The sequence below is a fragment of the Schistocerca serialis genome, chromosome 9 (assembly GCF_023864345.2).
Source record: "Schistocerca serialis cubense isolate TAMUIC-IGC-003099 chromosome 9, iqSchSeri2.2, whole genome shotgun sequence".
NCBI lineage: Eukaryota > Metazoa > Arthropoda > Insecta > Orthoptera > Acrididae > Schistocerca > Schistocerca serialis.
The window spans coordinates 96,018,610-96,039,369 of NC_064646.1; the positions used below are offsets into that span (position 1 = coordinate 96,018,610).

The 20,760-nt window shown below is 41.1% G+C and overlaps 1 protein-coding gene and 1 pseudogene across 1 annotated transcript in view; both read right to left on the bottom strand.

The window, feature by feature from the left end:
* The window catches only part of LOC126419394 (uncharacterized), a 193,655-nt gene that overhangs the window by 98,353 nt on the left and 74,542 nt on the right, over nt 1-20,760 (bottom strand). Inside the window, exon 4 of the mRNA XM_050086583.1 lies at nt 1,121-1,220. Within this exon, the coding sequence (XP_049942540.1) occupies nt 1,121-1,220 (100 nt within the window). The remainder of the gene's footprint in view (nt 1-1,120; nt 1,221-20,760) is intronic.
* Nucleotides 2,357-2,474, bottom strand: LOC126420091 (5S ribosomal RNA; annotated as a pseudogene).

Sequence of the window (20,760 nt, forward strand, 5' to 3'; positions counted from 1 at the left end):
GAATCCATACAAGGTTGGATTAGAGAAAGACATTGAATCAGTTTAGAGGTGGGCTGCAAGATTTGTTACTGGTAGGTTACAACAACACACATGTATTACAGAGATCCTTTGGGAACTCAAATGGGAACCAATGGAGGAAAGGTGACATTCTTTAGGGAACCGGTATTTGAGGCTGTCAGTAGAATGACTCTACAGCCACTAAAATACCTCTCGTGTAAGGCCACAAAGATGTGATTGGAGAGATTAGGTCTCATATGGAGGCTTATAGCCATTTTCTGCTTGCTTTATTTACTGAGTGGAATAGTGCGGTGGTTAGCACACTAAACTCGCATTCTCAAGGACAATGGTTCAAGCCCATGTCCAGCCATTCTGGATAGATTTTCCAGGATTTCCCACAACTGCTTAAGGCAAATGGTTCCTTTGAAAGGACTCAGCCACTTTACTTCTCCATCCTTCCTTAATCTGAGCTTGTGCTCCATCTCTAATGACCTCATTGTCAATGGGATGTTAAACACTAATTTCCTCCCTCCTCCTCCTTGCTTTATTTGCAAGTGGAACAGGAAAGGAAATGTCTAGTAATGGTACAGGGTACTCTCTGGCTGCACCATATTGTGGCTTGCAGAGTATGTATGCAGATGTAGTCAGACTGTGTAAGTTGTTTGTTATTCCCTAAAGTAAAACTACTGAGTCTACCATTACTATAAGCACATAAAACAATAATTTTTCAAACAGAATATCTGGTAGCCTCTAATGCTTATTGCTAAAACAACTCCATTCATAATCATAGAACCAGAAGTTGTCATAACATTCATGTCCCCCAAACCAGAACACCTTCCTGTCAAAAAAAGTGCCCCAGAACAACTTACCAGTCTACATCAAACTGGAAAAGAATGTAACCTGATTAAGAACAAACTAAAATTATTTCTGACGGTTTTTGATCATCAGATGATATAAAATCATTGGGTACTTAAGATAATTATGAATAATTATACATATGCACATTAAAGTATAGACTTAAGTCAGAGCATATCAAAGTCAGATTTTATATTATCTTTGATATCTCTGATGGCTGTAGATATTACAGGATCAAACATGAATAAAGAAGTTGTGTTGTACTTACTGGCAAGCTAGCTCTCCTACAGCCTTAATCAAGATGCATGTCCCGCCATTCATGCAGTATTCGACAGGGCAAGGTTCTCCATAGAACGGTGGTATCCTGTCTGTAAAGCACCAAATACAAGCAAAATAATTGCAGCTTGGAGACTGAATACCATTAAATTATAATGAGCATATACCCAAACCAAACTATGTTAAGTTGCAACTCAGCTATAAATGTGCAAATAACTATATGGGAAAAGATTACTAACTATTGAAGCTGAAGAGTTTTTACTTTTGTAATTCTCATCAAGTTGTCATTATCCTCATCAATTGAAATAAAAGTTCTGAGTATTTCAAAATGTTATGAGCAGTGAGATTTTAGGGTGGTTGCTCATAGCAAAATTTTTGCTCTGTTAGATTGTGTGGTGGCTTTTGTCAAAAATCAGTGCTGCGTATTAGTAGGAATGTAAATAAAAAGCCAATAAACCATGATGGTGGAGGCATTCAGATGAGATAATGTTCCCCTCAGAAACATAATGAAATTTCTATTGAGTTTTCAGTATTTTCCATACAATTGTCCTGTTAAAGAGTGCATTATGAATTACATTGTAGCACTGTACAACCATTTTGTAGTAACCAATTATTTAACTTACATCTACAACTTTTTTTCCGTTATGTTATCTTTAGATGTCCTCATTTCAACCTCAAAAAGCAGTAAGATCCTGTACATTGGCCATCTGGTCAACCATTTTAAACAATTTCCGTTCCTATTTTATACACTCATTCCTATGTAACCTGTTTAAGACTTTCAGTTCCATAAGTGAAGCTTTGAATGTTGACTTTGAATTTTTTCTCGAACTACATCCATACTCTGCAAACCACTGGGAAGTGCATGGCAGGGGAAATGTTCCATTGTACTTATTTGGGCATTTTCCCACTCCATTCTCGTATGGAGCATGGGAAGAACGAGTGTTTAAATACCTCGTTTTGTGCTGTAATTAATATAATTTTATCCTCATGATCCCTATGAGAGCAGTAGTGTGTTATAGAAATCCTCCCGAACAGGCCATGAAGGCCCAATGGTACCGACCGGTTGCCATGTCGTCCTCAGCTCACAGGCGTCACTGGATGCGGATATGGAGGGCTTGTGGTCAGCACACCACTCTCCCGGCCGTGTGTCAGTTTCCAAGACCAGAGCCGCTACTTCTCAATCAAGTAACTCCTCAGTTTGCCTCACAAGGGCTGAGTGTACCCCTCTTGCCAACAGCACTTGGTAGACCAGATGGTCACCTATCCAAGTGCTAGCCCAGCCCGACAGTGCTTAACTTTGGTGATCTGACGGGAACTGGTGTTACCACTGTGTCAAGGCCATTGGCAGTGTGTTATAGGCCTGGTGCTAAAGTCATTTTTTAAAGTTGGTTCTTTGTAAGCAGAATTTCTTTGGACAGTTTATATCTGTCTTCACAAGTCTGCCAGTTCACTTCTTTCAACATCTTTGTGACATTCTCCCATAGCTCAGACAAATTGGTGCTGCCCTTGTCTGTTTACGTTTAGTATCCTCTGTTAGCCCTATTTGGAATGGGTCCCACACACCTGAGAGGTATTCTAGGATGGCTCACACAAGTGATTTCTCAGCACTTTCCTATGTAGACGGATTGCACTTCCCCAGTATTCCACCAATAAACCAAAGTCTGCCATCTGCTTTACCCATGACTGAGCCTTTGTGATCATTCAATTTCATATCCTGACCAAGTGTTACGTGCAAGTACTTGTATGAGTTCACTGATTCCTCCTGACATTACAGTCACAGGATACTGGATTCATTCGTTTTGAGAAGTATACAATTTTACGTCTCTGAACATTTAAAGCAAGTTGCCTATGTTGGCATGAGTATGAAAACTTAACACGATCTGACTGAATTTTTTGTGTGGCTTCTTTCAGATTGTACTATTATAGGTAACTGGATATGATGTTACTATTAATTCTGTCTGCAAGGCCATTAATGTATAACATAAACAGCAAGGAACCAAGTACATTTCCCTTGGGCATTCCCAAGGTTACTAAACAAACTTTTTTGATTGCAGCAGAGAAGGGTGACTGTAAAGGATCTGTGGATCAAGCGAGTACTCATTTATCAAAAGCTATTAGCAACAGAACGCTGCAGACCTTGTGTTATGGGAAACGAGATTAAAAGAGTAACCAAGTCAATAAGAAATAAAAATTCTGTTGGTGTGAACAATATTTCTCAAAAAATATTTAAATGTTATTATAAATGCCATATGTGTGACTGTCGTTTTTGCAATGGCTGATTTTCGTGAACAGCGTCGGGCGGGGAAATTCTGCTTTTTGCTCGGAAAAAGTGGAACAGAAAGTCTTGAAATGTTGAAAACGGCGTACAAGGACGATGATATGGGGAAAAGTCAAGTGTTTGACTGGTTTTGCCGTTTCAAAAATGATAAAATGTCAGTTGATGTCAAACCTTGTTCTGGTCGTCCTTCCATCGCCTGAACACATGAAAATGTTGAAAACATTGGTGCAACCATCATCAAAGATCGAAGACATACCGTTGAAGCAGTTGTGGAGCCGTCGGGAGTGACTTGGAGTGCAGTGCAGCGACTTGTGACAGAAGATCTGGGAATTAAAAGGTTGGCTGCGAAATTCGTAACACGACTAACGATTGCTCAAGAAAAACAATATCGCGTGAAGCTTGCTGTGCTTTGAAAGATGAGCCCCAAAAGATGCAAATTTTTTTTCAAAAATTATCACAGGTGACGAATTTGGTGCTATGGTTACGATCCTGAATCAACGCAACAATCAAGCCAGTGGAAGACTTCAAGTTCGCCTCGTCCCAAGAAAACTCGATAGGTTCAAACATTTAAAAAATGCTGATTTTTTTTTCAATATGAGAGGAGTCGTCCATTCAGAGTTCGTTCCACAAGGTCAGACAGTTATCCAGATTTTCTACTTGGAAGTTTTGAAAAGATTGCGCAACAGTGTGCGGCGGAAGCGGACTGATTGTAGCAATCAGGTAACTGTCTTTTCCATCATGACAATGCCTCTGCTCACACAGCGCTGTCTGTACGACAATTTTTTACCAAAAATTATATGATCCCCAGTTTCTCACCTCCATACTCATCTAACCTTGCTCCGTACAATTTTTTTGTTTGTTTTGTTTCCTAAACTAAAAAGATACATGAAAGGAAACTCTTTTGCTAATGTTCTTGAGGTGAAGAGAGGAAACGACAGAGGCACTTTTAAGTATCACACAAGATGAATTTAAACAATGTTTTGAAAATGGAATAAAAATTAGAATAGTGTGTTAGTGCAACTGGAGAGTACTTTGAAGGGAATTTAAGATTTGTGCTTAAAATGTGAATAATCAAGTTAAAAGAGTTTGGTTTGCTTTAGGTACCCCATCGTATAAGTCCAGACTCAAAGCCTTATGAGACATATTCAATACATCCCTGTAAGGAGGAATTGTCCCTGACTAAAATTGGCTGTAGTGGTACCATACGTTTTTAAAAAAATGACAAAAGTAAAGCCACAAACTATTATCCAATTTCCCTTTTAACGGTCTTCCCAAAAATTCTGAAAAACTCATTCACAGAATGACTGTCGATGATCTAAACTTCCACAACATCCTCAACAGATGTCAGTTTGGGTTTCATGATGGTCTTTCTACTGAACAAGCAATACTCTCTTTCAACAATCAGGTTTCAGAAACCATTAACACACAAATGTCAACAGTAAGTATTTTTTGAGATCTCTCGAAAACCTTCGATTGTCTAGAAAGGTGGAGGATTATGGTTTAGTAGGAACTGTCAGTTCATGACTTATATCGAGAACGTACACAATCTGTGTGGGGAATTTTAAGTTTTGATGTGCCATAAGGCTCTGTTTTAGGTCCACTGTTATTTCTTATTTTCATAAATGACCTCCCACTTTGTTCTCATATAAAGAATAAACTTACCCTTTTCAGTGATGATACCACAAATATCATTAATGAATTATCAGAAAATAGTCATGAACAAACTGTGGTCAAAGTTTTCTCTGAAATCTTAAACTGGTTTTCTTCAAATGGTCTCACACTTAACGCACATAAAATCCATTATACAAGGTTCTATACATCACAAAAATTAGCCGATCCACATTCTTCATCTTTTTAAAAGATCTGGTTCAGCAACATTTGCATTATGGTGGTCACTTCAATGTACGAAGCAGATGGCATTAAGGCTTGTTACTTTCGCTATTTTCATTAATGTGATTGTATTCAGATGGAACCAACCTCCTGCAAAACGAGAGAGCGTAATGAATGGTGTACCTGTTTCGAAGGGTGGGGATTCTTACCACTGACTTAAAGCATGTTTCTTACCTTGTTGACTTTTGTCTGTAATAACTTTTCTCTTTACAAAGACAACAGCAAATATCACAACCACAACACAAGAAACAAAAACAGTCTGTATGTTGAACTGAAAAGTTGTAATCTGGTTCAAAAAAGAGTTTATTATTCTAGCGTAAAGACTTTTAATGCACCCCTCATTATATATTAAATGTTTTCACAAACAATTACCCTAATTCAAACAAAATCTCAAAGAGTACCTAATAGACAAATCTTTTTATGCAGTTGATGAATTTCTGAGACAAAATCAATATCTCTGCTAAACTTACAATCACCTTAGAAAGGGATTTGATTAATTTTATGTCCAGATATTTAATTTAAAAATTATTTTGATGCACCACTTAACAATCAGTGGAAACTACAGTGCCTGTAGCATGTTTTTCATCTTTTTTGTCGTTGCTAACCTTGAAAAACTATGGAACTAGTCTTGAGAAATTTTGTGTCAGTAATTCTATTTTAAATATGTTGCCCCACTCAAGAACAGTAACCTACAATGTGTGTATCATATTTTACATATTTGTTGTATTCCTAAATATGTTTTATGTTCGAACTTTTTCTACCCTTACGCTTGGACACTATAATAGACAAGCGAAAATTTTGTTTTTGTGCTTATGTATTTACTTATTGTAACATTTAACTTAACTTTGCAGCCTGTATACATTGCTCATCCTTTCAAAGTGAAACGAAATTTTCCATTAATTTATTTTATATTCTGTAAATGATATTTTATTTGCGTTACATTGTATTGCCATATAAGTTATACTCAAAATCCTTAGAATTTGCCACGTTCCATATCCTACCTGGATCTACGAAACACACAATAAAAATTTAAAAAAAACCTCTACATCTGTCGATGACTCTCCACCCAAGGTGATTTGCGGGTATGGTACCGGTACTGAGCCTGATACTTTTCGGAAACTGAGAAATGCTGCATCTATCTGACTGCCTTGATCCATAGATTTCAGTATGTCTTGTAATGGAAGTGTAAGTTGGGTTTCACATGAACGGTGTTTTCAATATCTGTGCTTGTTGGCGTTGAGGAGGTCATTCTGTTTGAGATGCCTCATTATATTTGAGCTCAGTATATATTCTGAGATTCTACAAAAGATATGTCAAGGATATTGGACGGTAATTTTGTGGATCACTTCTGGTACCCTTCTTGTAGATGAATGTGATCTGTGCTTGCATTCATTCTACTATGCACATTTTTTTTCTGTTAGAAGCATCTATCACGGATCATAGTAACAGATGGGTCTAACTCAGCTGCAAATCTTATATGGATTCCATTTGACCGTGGGTGGGGATGGGCAAACAACATCGATATATCAAAATATATATACTGTCTCACAACAGTATTGAAATATGTCACCAATATCTACATAATCTCTAAATTGATCAATCTATATTAAATATTGAATATCGAAGGTGATATATTTCATTGTCTTTTCTTGACTCATAGGCACTATAGTTCTCATCGGCAGTTATCTTTAGAATCTAACAGTAAATCTCTTACATTGTACTTAATTTCATAGAGTACTATAAATCAACACCAGTTTTGAACATGAATGTATCTGTACTGCATATTGACGAACATTTGTTACTTCCATGTGTCATTTCTACGATCAAAATAAAAAAAAAAGTAATTATCGTGTGGCACTGATGGCCGGGAAACCCCATCCAGGGGAGTTTCAGGTGACGCTACATTCGGCGACTTGCATCTGTGTCAAGTGTTGGTGATGATGAGAAAGGTTCAAGATGCATAACGAACACTGCTGGTGACAGCACTGTATGAAAATGGTGGAAATTACCACCCCCTGCTTCCAGCTATAGGGCGGTATGTGTGCTCTCCTTACCACCTGAGTGTCTGGATGAGGAAAAGACAGACGGACAATAAAAGTAAGGCAGACCCGGCACAAAAGTCACACTGGTATTTAATGGAAAATGGACTCTTGTTGCCTGAAATGTTTATGATAGGTACAATATTTCATGCACCGAACACACATGAAAAGTATTTCACTCCTGAGATTTGTCACGCTTAGAGAGGGGCCAAAAACACCGATGTTTGAAAATATCGGTATTTTTCGCGATAATATAGAAGCCTTTTACAAATATCGGTACAATATACACTCCTGGAAATTGAAATAAGAACACCATGAATTCATTGTCGCAGGAAGGGGAAACTTTATTGACACATTCCTGGGGTCAGATACATCACATGATCACACTGACAGAACCACAGGCACATAGACACAGGCAACAGAGCATGCACAATGTCGGCACTAGTACAGTGTATATCCACCTTTTGCAGCAATGCAGGCTGCTATTCTCCCATGGAGACGATCGTAGAGATGCAGGATGTAGTCCTGTGGAACGGCTTGCCATGCCATTTCCACCTGGCGCCTCAGTTGGACCAGCGTTCGTGCTGGACGTGCAGACCGCGTGAGACAACGCTTCATCCAGTCCCAAACATGCTCAATGGGGGACAGATCCGGAGATCTTGCTGGCCAGGGTAGTTGACTTAGAGCTTCTAGAGCACGTTGGGTGGCACGGGATACATGCGGACGTGCATTGTCCTGTTGGAACAGCAAGTTCCCTTGCCGGTCTAGGAATGGTAGAACAATGGGTTCGATGACGGTTTGGATGTACCGTGCACTATTCAGTGTCCCCTCGACGATCACCAGTGGTGTACGGCCAGTGTAGGAGATCGCTCCCCACACCATGATGCCGGGTGTTGGCCCTGTGTGCCTCGGTCGTATGCAGTCCTGATTGTGGCGCTCACCTGCACGGCGCCAAACACGCATACGACCATCATTGGCACCAAGGCAGAAGCGACTCTCATCGCTGAAGACGACACGTCTCCATTCGTCCCTCCATTCACGCCTGTCACGACACCACTGGAGGCGGGCTGCACGATGTTGGGGCGTGAGCGGAAGACGGCCTAACGGTGTGCGGGACCGTAGCCCAGCTTCATGGAGACGGTTGCGAATGGTCCTCGCCGATACCCCAGGAGCAACAGTGTCCCTAATTTGCTGGGAAGTGGCGGTGCGGTCCCCTACGGCACTGCGTGGGATCCTACGGTCTTGGCGTGCATCCGTGCGTCGCTGCGGTCCGGTCCCAGGTCGACGGGCACGTGCACCTTCCGCCGACCACTGGCGACAACATCGATGTACTGTGGAGACCTCACGCCCCACGTGTTGAGCAATTCGGCGGTACGTCCACCCGGCCTCCCGCATGCCCACTATACGCCCTCGCTCAAAGTCCGTCAACTGCACATACGGTTCACGTCCACGCTGTCGCGGCATGCTACCAGTGTTAAAGACTGCGATGGAGCTCCGTATGCCTCGGCAAACTGGCTGACACTGACGGCGGCGGTGCACAAATGCTGCGCAGCTAGCGCCATTCGACTGCCAACACCGCGGTTCCTGGTGTGTCCGCTGTGCCGTGCGTGCGATCATTGCTTGTACAGCCCTCTCGCAGTGTCCGGAGCAAGTATGGTGGGTCTGACACACCGGTGTCAATGTGTTCTTTTTTCCATTTCCAGGAGTGTATATCGACATCTTTAAAAATTTATCCAGCACTATCCTAAGCCTTTGTTCAGTCTTAACGATTTCAGCTGTTTCTCGATGCTAGAGGCAGCAATATGTCCCCCCTCATCTTCCCAGTCGTACGAAAACTAAAGTGGAACAATACTTCTCTGTTTTCCTTTGCAAAGGAACATCTGAAAAGAAGAACTGAGCATTTCTGTTTTTGCTTTGTTACTCCGAATTTCAGTTCCTGTCTTATCTGCGAGTGACTGGGCACTGACTTTGGTGCCTCTAATAGCCTTTACATAGGCGACCAGAATTTCTTTGGGTTTTTGAAAGCTCTTTCGAAAATAGTCACAGACGGCTTCGCATATTGCTCTCTCTGTATCCATAGCTCTATGTTTTGTTTTATACCTGTTATGCAGTAGTTTCTGTTTCTTTAGAAGTTTCTTTACAGTGACTGTGTACCATGGAGGGCCCCTCCCATCACAAAGTACACTACTGGGTATATATCGCTCCCGTGCGTGGTCAACTATTCATGTGTGGTCAATTATTTTTAACTTAAGCCGTAGTTCCTCAACATGCTTCTGTCCTGAGCTAAAAGTTTCATGTTCCTCATTGAGATATGACGCTATTGGATCTTCGTCTAGTTTTTTGAGCATATAAATCTATCTACTTGTTTTAGTTACCCTTTCTACTTGGATATTCATTGTTACTATAATCACCTCATGGTCACAGATACTAGTTTCAACGTAGACACCCTCAAAGAGGTAGAGTCTATTTGCTGTCATTGCATTTAATATATTTCCGTCATGAATGGTGTTCTGAACCATTGTTTTATGCTCACCTTTGATACGAAGTTTTACCTAAACGGTCTTGTATGGAGCTTCATTTTCTGTCTCAGTGGATTTGAGTTTCTTGTCTACAGCAACAACTAAACCACCTCCATTTCCCATTAGCCTATCCTTTCGGCATACTCTTAAATTTTCTCCAGGTGTCTCACTGCTGTCAACTTCAGGTTTTAATTAGCTCTCTGTACCTATAATATTTGAGCTTCAGCGGTTTTTAGGAGTTCTTCAAATTCTGTCACTTCATTGTGAATGCTTCGGCAGTTAACCGCTAGCATTTTAATACTCTCACCTGTGGCGGTCAGCTACCTGGTAGCTGCCTAGGACGTGTAGTGCACACCTGACCCATTTAGGGGAACCTAAAGCTCTTAGCCCTGGGGCACATGTCTAGGAAGGCATAGCCCAATTTCTCACAGAACCTTCGCAGTCTCTCATTCAAGCCTTCCACTCAGCTCAGAACCACGGGGCCACAATCAGTTCTAGGGACAATCTGCAGACCGTGAGCTTCATCGAAACTCTGTGAGCTAGTATGGTATTCTCAACTTCCTCTGCTTATCGCTGGAATGATTCACGTATGACCTCAGTCCCCAGACGACAGACCACGTTTTTTTTTTCTTTTCAATGTGTGCCACAATTTGCGGTTGGTTGCTTCTTGTTGCCTCGTTGGCTGCCAGAATAGCATTTTCTGCATGCTGAATGAGGCCGCGAGGCATACTCACTGAGAGCATCTGATGTTCCTTTCCGTCTCTTGCTGCCATTACATTAAGGGGTACCATTATTTGCCAAACCTTTGAACTGCAGACATTTAATAGACATAGTTGAGAGGACATTGATCGTGGTGTGTGCATCTAGGAGGTAAAAGACAGGTGGAATACACGTTTGCTGGTTCTCTACACATGAGAAACACCTTAGTCGACTTTGTAAATTATAAGGATGATTTGAAATCTGTTACATCACTGTCATCGGTGTTCGTGAGTGGAAATATCAGTTTCCTCTATTTTTTTTTCGAGTTGTCATGTAAAGGTCTTCGCAGACAGGATATGTTTCTAGTTACTCCATGGTTTACAGAATGCTCCAACTAGCTAAAGTTTAGGGTTTCTAGAGAAATAGTTTCCAGTCTATATCTTCGGATTTATGCCATGCAAGCGATACTGCTATGCAAGCGATATTGCTATGTGCTTGATATCGAGAAGTACCGGGAAAATGGTATGATATTCTAGCAAACCATGTGAAATTAGGTATGTTCTTGTAATCACAGAGTCTGGAGATGCGTGTAGAAAAGCGAGCAAGCTAGTATATCCGGACCAGAAACATTAACGCATTTTTGCTGAGGGGAAAATTAGTCAGTGTTTGCACAACAGTTCTGAGAGTGACTTCGATCTGCTGAGGACCCTCTGGTCATGCATTGGTCTGGATGACCGCCCGACCTTGTGGGAAATATCTAGTGCCACGAGTATACCTATGGTGTATGTGCTTACTCTGTCTGTCTTTGCGGTATATGTACAAATGATGTAAAAGGGGTGATTTTGTATGGCACAGGATACAAATTGTATGTTTACTACATCGACACAGGACACGGTGATATATTGCTGGGTTGGAGATCAGTTTCACACTCTCATTTTCAAGCTCCTGTCCTCTTTGGGAGAGCAGTGTAATTGAGTAAGCATCTTTCCGTGTTTGACGATTTGTAGGGCACTTTGCAAGGTTTAATGGTTTGTTCAATATGACGATCTGTGTAAAACAGTTTTTGCCACTGAAAGTCTTGTCTGCAGAAAGAAAAAATGGTGGATTGTGCTTCCACATCGGTGGTATCAGTAATTAGGTGGGTAAATTCGATAAGAGCCAATCATAAACATTCATTCACGAGACATCCTTTGCACTGGAATATAGGAGTCTCTACATAGCAGTGAGAATGTTATCGGCACCCCTAAGCATACCCTCACATTTTCCTTGTTGTTCTGTCGATAACGATGTTGATTACAGTACACCAACCTGTGTCGGTGATGTCTTTCCAAGCATTATGTCCGTGGGTACGGCATTCATTATCACACATAGTGCCGGACGCCTGTCCTTCATAACACTTGTTTGAGAGAATCTTGGCAGGATGCAGCACCTTCCAGAAGCACTGATTCGAAGATTTTTCAGATAATTTCCTAGGACTGAGGATTATCAAGGCATATAACTGGTGTGAGTGTAGGCATACTATAATTTTTTCAGGCACTGTACAGATATAAAAGATAACTGCACTGTTTGTCTGAAATGCATGTATATTGCAGTGCAAATTTACTATGGCTTATGTCGTGGCATGATCAGAGAAAATGAGTGTGTGTCCTGTCGTGAGGGAGTATAGGTTCAGCACATCGATAGCTGTGAGTGTATGAGACAGATTTTTATGTGGAAAATTATATGTGCTATAGATAGTGAGATTCGTTCCAGAACCACAGCTCTCAAGAGGAGACATTACCTGTACATCAACTGGCATCAGACTGTAGCAGCAATCATAATATTTAATTGTAGTGACACTGGTAAATATGTTCCTGGCTCCCAATATTCTTGTGAGACTTGTATGTATTTGATGATCTGTAGACAACGTTTGTGGGGTTTAACTGCCAGTGCAATATGGCGATGTGTAGAGAATAGTTTTTTGCCACTGAAAGTCTTGTCTGCAGAAAAAAGGGCAGACAGTGCTCCCACAGTGGAGTCACAGCAGTTTGATGGGTAAATTCAGTGACAGATGGGCTGTCCTGTTAGGATTGCTAGGAACAATGCAATCTGTGCTATTCTGGGAAGCATTGCAGCATCTCTTGGCACTGGACCCGCACCTCAGCTATGCATCATCATGCCAGCAATGGTGCCTAAGTGAAAATGTATTTCAACAGGAATTTCTCGGGTATCAAGTATGAAAGGGATGACACTGCCTCATGCTTGCAGGTCCCGAATGGACACCTGTGCATCACTGGGCAGCTGATGGCCACGTCACCACTTCACGGGGCCTGCCGATGCACCCAGACACTGGTGTTGGCGTCAGGTGTCAGGTGGCCGAATGTATTTTTTGTCAGTGATCTTTTGTTCTAAATTCCATCGGTTTTACCGACCAAGAGGGTGCTGTGATTTAAGAAAAACTACCCCATACATGTGAAGAATACCAATTTAATTTATTTGCATAAATATTTGTATCAACGTGGTGTTAGGAGTGCAATAGTAAAGGGGCGGGTGTGTGTGAGCGGGTGACATGGAACAGAACAGCAGGTTAAGTGCAGAACAATAGGTTAACTTGCATAATTTTTATGTAAAATGCAGTAAAATAGTTTAAGGGGGTGGGTGACAAAGAAGAATGCGCCAGAAATGGGGTTCAAAAGCATGTGAAATTCGAAAAGTGTGCCAGAAAATGGTGGGATGACATAACTCATTACTTAATTTGGTATCAAATGCGGTACAATAATTTAAAGAAATGGAGGTGACATAGAAAACCACTTAATAGAACAATAGGTTAAGTGGCGACAAAGGGCCAAACTGTAGGTTAAGACACCCAGAGTACAGTGCTGAACATTAGGTTATGCAACATGTTTGCTCCATGCAATTGCTTTTTACAAGACCTACATGTTTCCAAACAGCAGAGAATGATGAGCAAGAGAAATCCAACCCCATAAAATGAATTTTTTTTATAAATAAACAATATGCCCTTGAATTTCCTGTTATGAGATGCTTCGTCTCCACCAATTTCCATGTATTCCATAGACTGCCTCGAATACCCTAAATTGTTTAAATAAACAATATTTCACACAATGTCTAAATTGTTTAAACAATATTCCATACACTACAATCGAATTCCCTGTAAATGATCGATCAACCGAGTCTTTTTCGCGCCAATTGCCGGGAGGGAGGGTGGGAGTGGAGGGGGTTTACCAGAGGGGGCGGGGTGAGGTTAATCAATTGATCAATTTAATTAAGTAGTCAATCAAACTGATAAGTGTGAGAGAGACTTATTCCAATAACTCAGACCTGAAAGTGTGCCTGCAGCAGCGAGTGGGGACGAGGAGGGGAGGGGCAGGGGAACAATGGGTTTAGTGCATCTCAATCAAAAGGAAGGATACTTTTAGCAGAAAAATAGGTTAAGGACCTGTCAATCAAAGGAGAACAATAGGTTAAATACATGTCAATCAAAGGGTCACAATAGATTTGCCCCTGAGTGCATACCTGCCCCTGACGTTGACAGCCTGCACTGACAAAATGCACTGGTATGAAGGTTGTCCCACTACCAACAAGCTGAGAGGGGCGCCGAAGGCAGCCCTAGCGTGGAATCTGTACATTGAATCTCTCATAATTAGTAGTGGAAACATACTAATTATATTCATTTTTAGAGGTATGGCAACTTATGTATGAGGGATAGAGGGAAACAGGGCTGGGAGGGGAGGGACGTGTTATGATACGCGCTTGCATGTGAAATGGGTTTTCATGAACTGGCCCTGTTCATGGATTGACACCAATCGATTTTGAAAAAGAAGTTCGAAACAGAACTCTCAGCCATTACCGGCTATAGCCTTGTGAGCCACTGAAGGCGCTATTCTTTTCAGTGTCCTCCGCCATCGTCAAACGGTCAAATCTGAAGTCCATTGTGAGACTTAGGAAATTGATGAAACAGTAATGGCATGTTCGTGGCACTAGAATGCGAACACACTTCTCGTTTTCGCAGTAACGTGGCTACGTGTGAGTATGTGCACCCGAGAGGAAATCTCAAAAATTCAGTGGAACGTTATTCCTCGTCCAACCTACAGCCTGGGTCTCACAACTTCTGACTTCCATCTCTTTGGTCCACTGATGGGTGACTGTGCAGGAAGCACTACAGCAATGGCGGGGAAGTTGTTGATGCAGCAAGAACTCGGCTGAGACGCACGAAAATAGATTCGTGGCATGACAGCAGAGAGGCTCTCAAATTAAGGTGACGTAATGCATTTGTGGTAAATGAATACAACTCTTGTTTTTGAGGAAGAAAAATATTTGCATTATTTATTGAACGACCGTTTATCTGACAAAAGGAGATCATTTAGTAAAACTTATTGACTAACAATTTCTATGTATTAATCACTTGCTTGTTTGCTTTATTTATATTGTTCAACGATTAAGTAATGTTAGAAGCGGAAGGAGGGCTACAGAAACTAAAATTTACAACCCTTGGCCTATTTTTGTACTGTACCCGAGTTTCCAGATCTGCTGCTCAAGTCTAACTGGAGGGTCTGCTACAAACAAAGCCGTTTACATCGATGATGCAAGAAGTGGTCGTCGATGTCGAGAGATTTAGAGAAATTCGCCACGTTGCTTACGTTGCAGCGGACATCATTAACGTCCAGACATCCACACGATCTCTGGCAGAACGATGAGTCAGTTGTGACAGACGAAGGCCGTGGACGGTCGTATGTCCCGAGTCTCGACTTTCAGGTCAAATTTGACGCGACAAGTCTAGCGATAATTTTACATCAGAATGCCGTCGCGAGGAACTCCTTTTCTATGTGATCAGGCTTTACTGGTACACTGTTCTATACGTTCTCTGAGTTTGTATCCATTGTAGCGATTTTACTTTCACACGTGTATTTCTGACACATATCCTGGCAGAAAGCAGAGTCAGCATTTCCATGTGTAGATTGCCTTTAGGATTACTCGTAGCCCACAGATACGTGTAGAACGCTCACGACCCTATCTCTAGAATATTCTACATACAAACCAACATGACGGAGAGCAGAAAGCCGAGTTTCTGTCATTACACACTATGCGAAATGGAGCCCTAGTTCAGTTTATCTCGTTTTCTGCTAAAATAATTGATTTTCGCGTTTCTATCCATAATTCGGTTTTTACACAAAATAAATCTTTATGGTTTATGACTTTTCCTTAAACCAGTGCTGTAACGAAACAATATCATAATAAGAATACGGTGTATTAAAAAACATTGCTTATATTCAGAACTTCTGTAGTGACTTAGATAACATTCTATCGCCCAAAAATCTTCGTCATACACCGCGTTTCAGGTCTGAGGACCAATATATTTTTACGTGATAGATATATAACGATCCTTAACATGCAATTCGTAATATGTACACACAAGTAGATTCTTTCAATCAGAAACGGATTCACGTCTGCTTGGTAACGATATTACTCCTAACCTTCGGCTTGTAAATTCACTGACTTCATCTCGAAAAATGTTTTCGCAAATCATCGTTTGTTTTTATAACAACTTTACCTGTAGAATGAAATTTTACTCCCTTTAATATCTTTCGGTAAAACCAAATGTTGCACATAATTTCACGGCCAGAATAAAGATATCTTTACTGAAAACTAAAATACTTATAACACATATCTGCAAAAATAGGCCAACGACGCCTGGGAAACACATTACAGAAAAGAAACAAATCAGAGAATTTAATAAAAAGATGCCATAAGGAATCTTGGGAAAAACTAATTGCTAATGCTGAACCTGCCATTCGCAGAAGACAGAACTTATGAAACATATGAATAAAATGGATAGAGGTACTGAAACATCAATATGATAACTGAAAATTATTGATACAATACAGAAATGTGTCGTATGACGAAGATAATGGAGGAAGTTACTATATAAGAAGTAACTCTGTAGATCGAATAGACATAAAAGAATTAAAAGTACCCCTTCAATGCAACAAAAAAAGTATAAAAGCTACTGGCCTAAATGGAATTAATGCTCAATTAATCAAATAGGATTTTGCTTTCTCCATGCTTTAACTGTGTCCTGAAAGAATTGTCCGTACCTAACGAATGGAAGACAGCTGAAATTATTTCTATATTTTAAAAGGTGACAGGAAATTATAGAGGAAAATGTAATAAATACGGGATACAAAATTTACGGGAATATTCTTAATCAAAGACTGCAAACTACCGCTGACACGATTATGCCAGAAGACCAGTCAGGCTTCATTGAACGGACGATCGTGTAATGGTAATATATTTATAATAAGACAAATTGTTGATAAACGCCATGAATTTAACTTATAAACAGAATCAGAATTTATCGATTACGGGAAAGCCTTTGATAAGGTAAAATACCACATCAGTGGAAAATATTAAAAATTAAAGGCTTTTCTAAGAAACTTATTAATACGATAAAGAGTCTGTAGGTGTATACGAAAATCGTTATAAGTAAAGGCTAGAAAATAATGGATGAAATTTCAGTAAACCAAGGTGTTCGACAAGGGGATAGTCTATCTCTCACTTTCTTTAAAGATCTAGCATGGCATGTGATCTCGAATCTCTCTCATTTTACCTTCGCCACCTTTTGTGGGATATACGTAGGAGAAAGAAATATATTGGTTGATTCTTCTAGGAACGTACGCTGTCAGAACACCGCGACGCAGAACACCTCCCTGGCGCTAGAGCTGGCTTTGCATCTCCGCGACGCTTTCACGCTTACTAAATGAAACTGTGGCGAAAGGTGCTGCTCTGCTTCGGCCCTTTTTTATTTCCTCTATCAATCCCATCTAATAGAGGTCCAAAATTGACGAGCAGTACTCAAGTATTTGTCCAATGAAGGTATTGTAAGCTTCATCGTTTGTGGGTGGTCTTCACTTCCCGAGCATTCTTCCAATGACTCTCAGTTTGGCATCTGCTTTACCTCCGTTTAGTTTTATGTGGTCGTTCCAGTTTAATCACTCCTCACGTATACGTCTAGAGATTTTATGATGTGACTGCTTCTGTTTATTCACAATGTATTAAATTTTTTTTTATATGATGAAGGCCAATTTCTGCTCCCAAGGGAAACGTCGATGCTCTGCAGGTCTTCCTGAGTTTCGCTACAATTGTCTAGCGTACCTGTATACAACACCATCATCCAGGAAAAGCCTCATGGAGCTTCTGATGTTATCCGCTACGTCATTTATATAAACTGTGAAAAGTAATGGTGCTGTTACACTCTTTTAGGGTACGCTCTAAGTTACTTTTATGTATGAAGATTTCTATTCATTGAGGATGATTGTTTTGTTCTATTTGCTGAAAACTCTTCAGTCCAGCCATAGAAATCTTTTCACTTCACGAAAGTAATTCATTATCTGTTTTAAACGAACAACTTTAGTTCAAAGACAAACATTTCTTTGAGCTTTTCGATGATCTGCTTTAGAATGTTTACTCTTCTATCCTTTGTTTTTTAAAATTATTAAGACTTTTAGGAAATATTTTATCTTTACATTGTAATTTTATTTCACCAAACATTATTTTATGACTGACTATCTGTTTCAGAATTTTTGCTTATTTTCTTTCAGACTGCATATTGCTAATTCACATCCTTTTATTTTTGACACTATGGCTCATAATATTATAATTTTAAATTCCTTCCATTTTCATTATTTTAATTTGTTTATAAGACTGACATATATCTTAAGGAATACCAATGCCTTTTAAAAGTTGTCACATGTAATTTACATACCAACTTCATAGACAATATTTCATATATATGGACAACTACTTCGTATCGAATTTGTGGAGCATGTAGTATACATGTCAGCTAAAGATTATTGCAGCCTACTCATTGAAAATCGTTTCAATAAAGACATAAAGACATGTTGCTGCTCAATAATACATCGTCTGACGCGACAGTCTTCGCCATTCCACTTTCGCAACAACATCGTTGGAAAGAAGCCTGCTGCCACATCTTTGCATTGGCGTTTGTCCTCACCATGGCAGCCACTAGCTCGGCTATCGACTTTACAACAACTTCAGTGGAAAGAAGCATGCTGCCTCATCTTTGGAACGGCGTCCAACTTCACCATGGCAACCACTGGTTCCAAATGGTTCACTAACAGGCCTTGAGAGAGCAACCCATGTACTGCCAAACCGAAGTTCATTTATCCTACATGTTTCAATACTTTTAACGCTTCTTAATTGACAATAGCTCTTTGATAAGCTAAGTTTAGTGTGTATTTATTTTTAATTCTTGACAATGTTCTTTTAGCTAAGAGATTTTAAATTGTAATTCGACTTATAACTCATTGGTTAGTAATGACATCATGCCGTCAGAAGTGGGCGTAGCCTCCATTATATATAGTAAGACGTGGACTGGTTTCTCCAGTAGTGATTCTCCAACAGAAAGAGGTTCCTATTCAATGGTAATTCATCGTTTTATAGCTTTATAGCTTCATGTACTTTCTTTAATCTATGTAGCCCTCTAATTAAAGCTTTGTATACAACTTGTAGGTCTGAAGATGATCACAGAAATGGTCGAAACCGGTCACTTCGATAATTAAATCGTGATCAAGACTGTTTTTAATAGTAAACACAGCTGGTGTGATATTCCGTATTTTGTTCGCTAAGCGCGAGTCAAAGAACACAGCATCGACCTGGGCGCCTGATTTATTGCTTTCTGGATCTCGTGGACGAACAGAGCGTGCTCCGTTTCACACGATCGTTGTTTTCGGGCCCCATGTTGATTTCTACAGAGGAGTTTGTCATATACAGCCTAAGGGAATACCGTAGCCTCCAGCGGAGTGGCAAGGTCTCTAAACCAGAGCCTCGTGCAGCACACTAATCGCCGACGGACAGGTGCGCCACGGCACCGAATTGTCTGGGAAGAGAGGAGCGCCCCGCTGCCTCGCGACGCGCTCTTATTTCGGGCCGTGAACTTGCCTTACTCCGGTTGCGTCAGTCGTCGCTCGTCGCGCGGACCTTTCAATGAAGGCGCCAATTGCGGCTCAATTTAGCTGAGCTATGGTCTGTGTGCGGCGGCGGGCGGCGACTGCGCAGCGACTACGCCCTAGCTCGACGTGAGCCTGCCGTTGTTCGCCAGAGGTTCGAGAGAGCGATGCTCTCAATTCACGCAGAGCTGCTGACTATCCCAGAAGTCGCCTACCAGACTGTTTGCTGATACTGTTGTCCAGAGGGGAAAAAATAGTTCAAATGGCTCTAAGCACTATGGGACTCAACATCTGAGGTCATCAGTCCCATAGACTTAGAACACTACTACTACCCATTATAGCTGCTACACCAAGAAGAAATGCAGATGATAAACGGGGATTCATTGGACAAATATATTATACTAGAACTGGCATGTGATTACATTTTCAAGAAATATGGGTGCATAGATCCTGAGAAATCAGTACCCAGAACAACCACCTCTGGCCGTAATAATGGGCTTGATACGCCTGGGCATTGAGTCAAACGGAGCTTGGATGGCGTGTACAGGTACAGCTGCCCATGCAGCTTCTACACGATACCACAGTTCATCAAGAGTAGTGACTGGCGTATTGTGACGAGCCAGTTGCTCGGCCACTACTGATCAGACGTTTTCAGTTGGTGAGAGATCTGGAAAATGTGAGGCCAGGGCAGCAGTCGAACATTTTCTGTATCCAGAAAGGCCCGTACAGGACCGGCAACAAGCGGTCGTGCATTATCCTGCTGAAATGTAGGGTTTAGCAGGGATCGACTGAAGGGTAGAGCCACGGGTCGTGACACATCTGAAATGTAACGTCCACTGTTAAAAGTGCCGTCAGTGCGAACAAGAGGTGAACGAGATGTGCCACCAATGGCACTCCATACCATCACGCCGGGTGATACGAATACACGCTTCCAATGTGCGTTCACCGCGATGTCGCCAAACACGGATGCGTCCATCATGATGCTGTAAATAGAACCTGGATTCATCAGAAAATTTTTTTTGCCATTCGTGCGCCCAGGTTCGTCGTTGAGTACACCATCACAGGCGCTCCTACTGTGATGCAGCGTCAAGAATAACCACAGCCATGCTCTCCGAGCTGATAGTCAATCCTGCTGCAAACGTGGTCGAACTGTTCGTGCAGATGGTTGTTGTGTTGCAAACGTCCCCATCTGTTGTCTCAGGGATCGAGACGTGGCTGCACGATCCGTAACAGCCATGCGGATA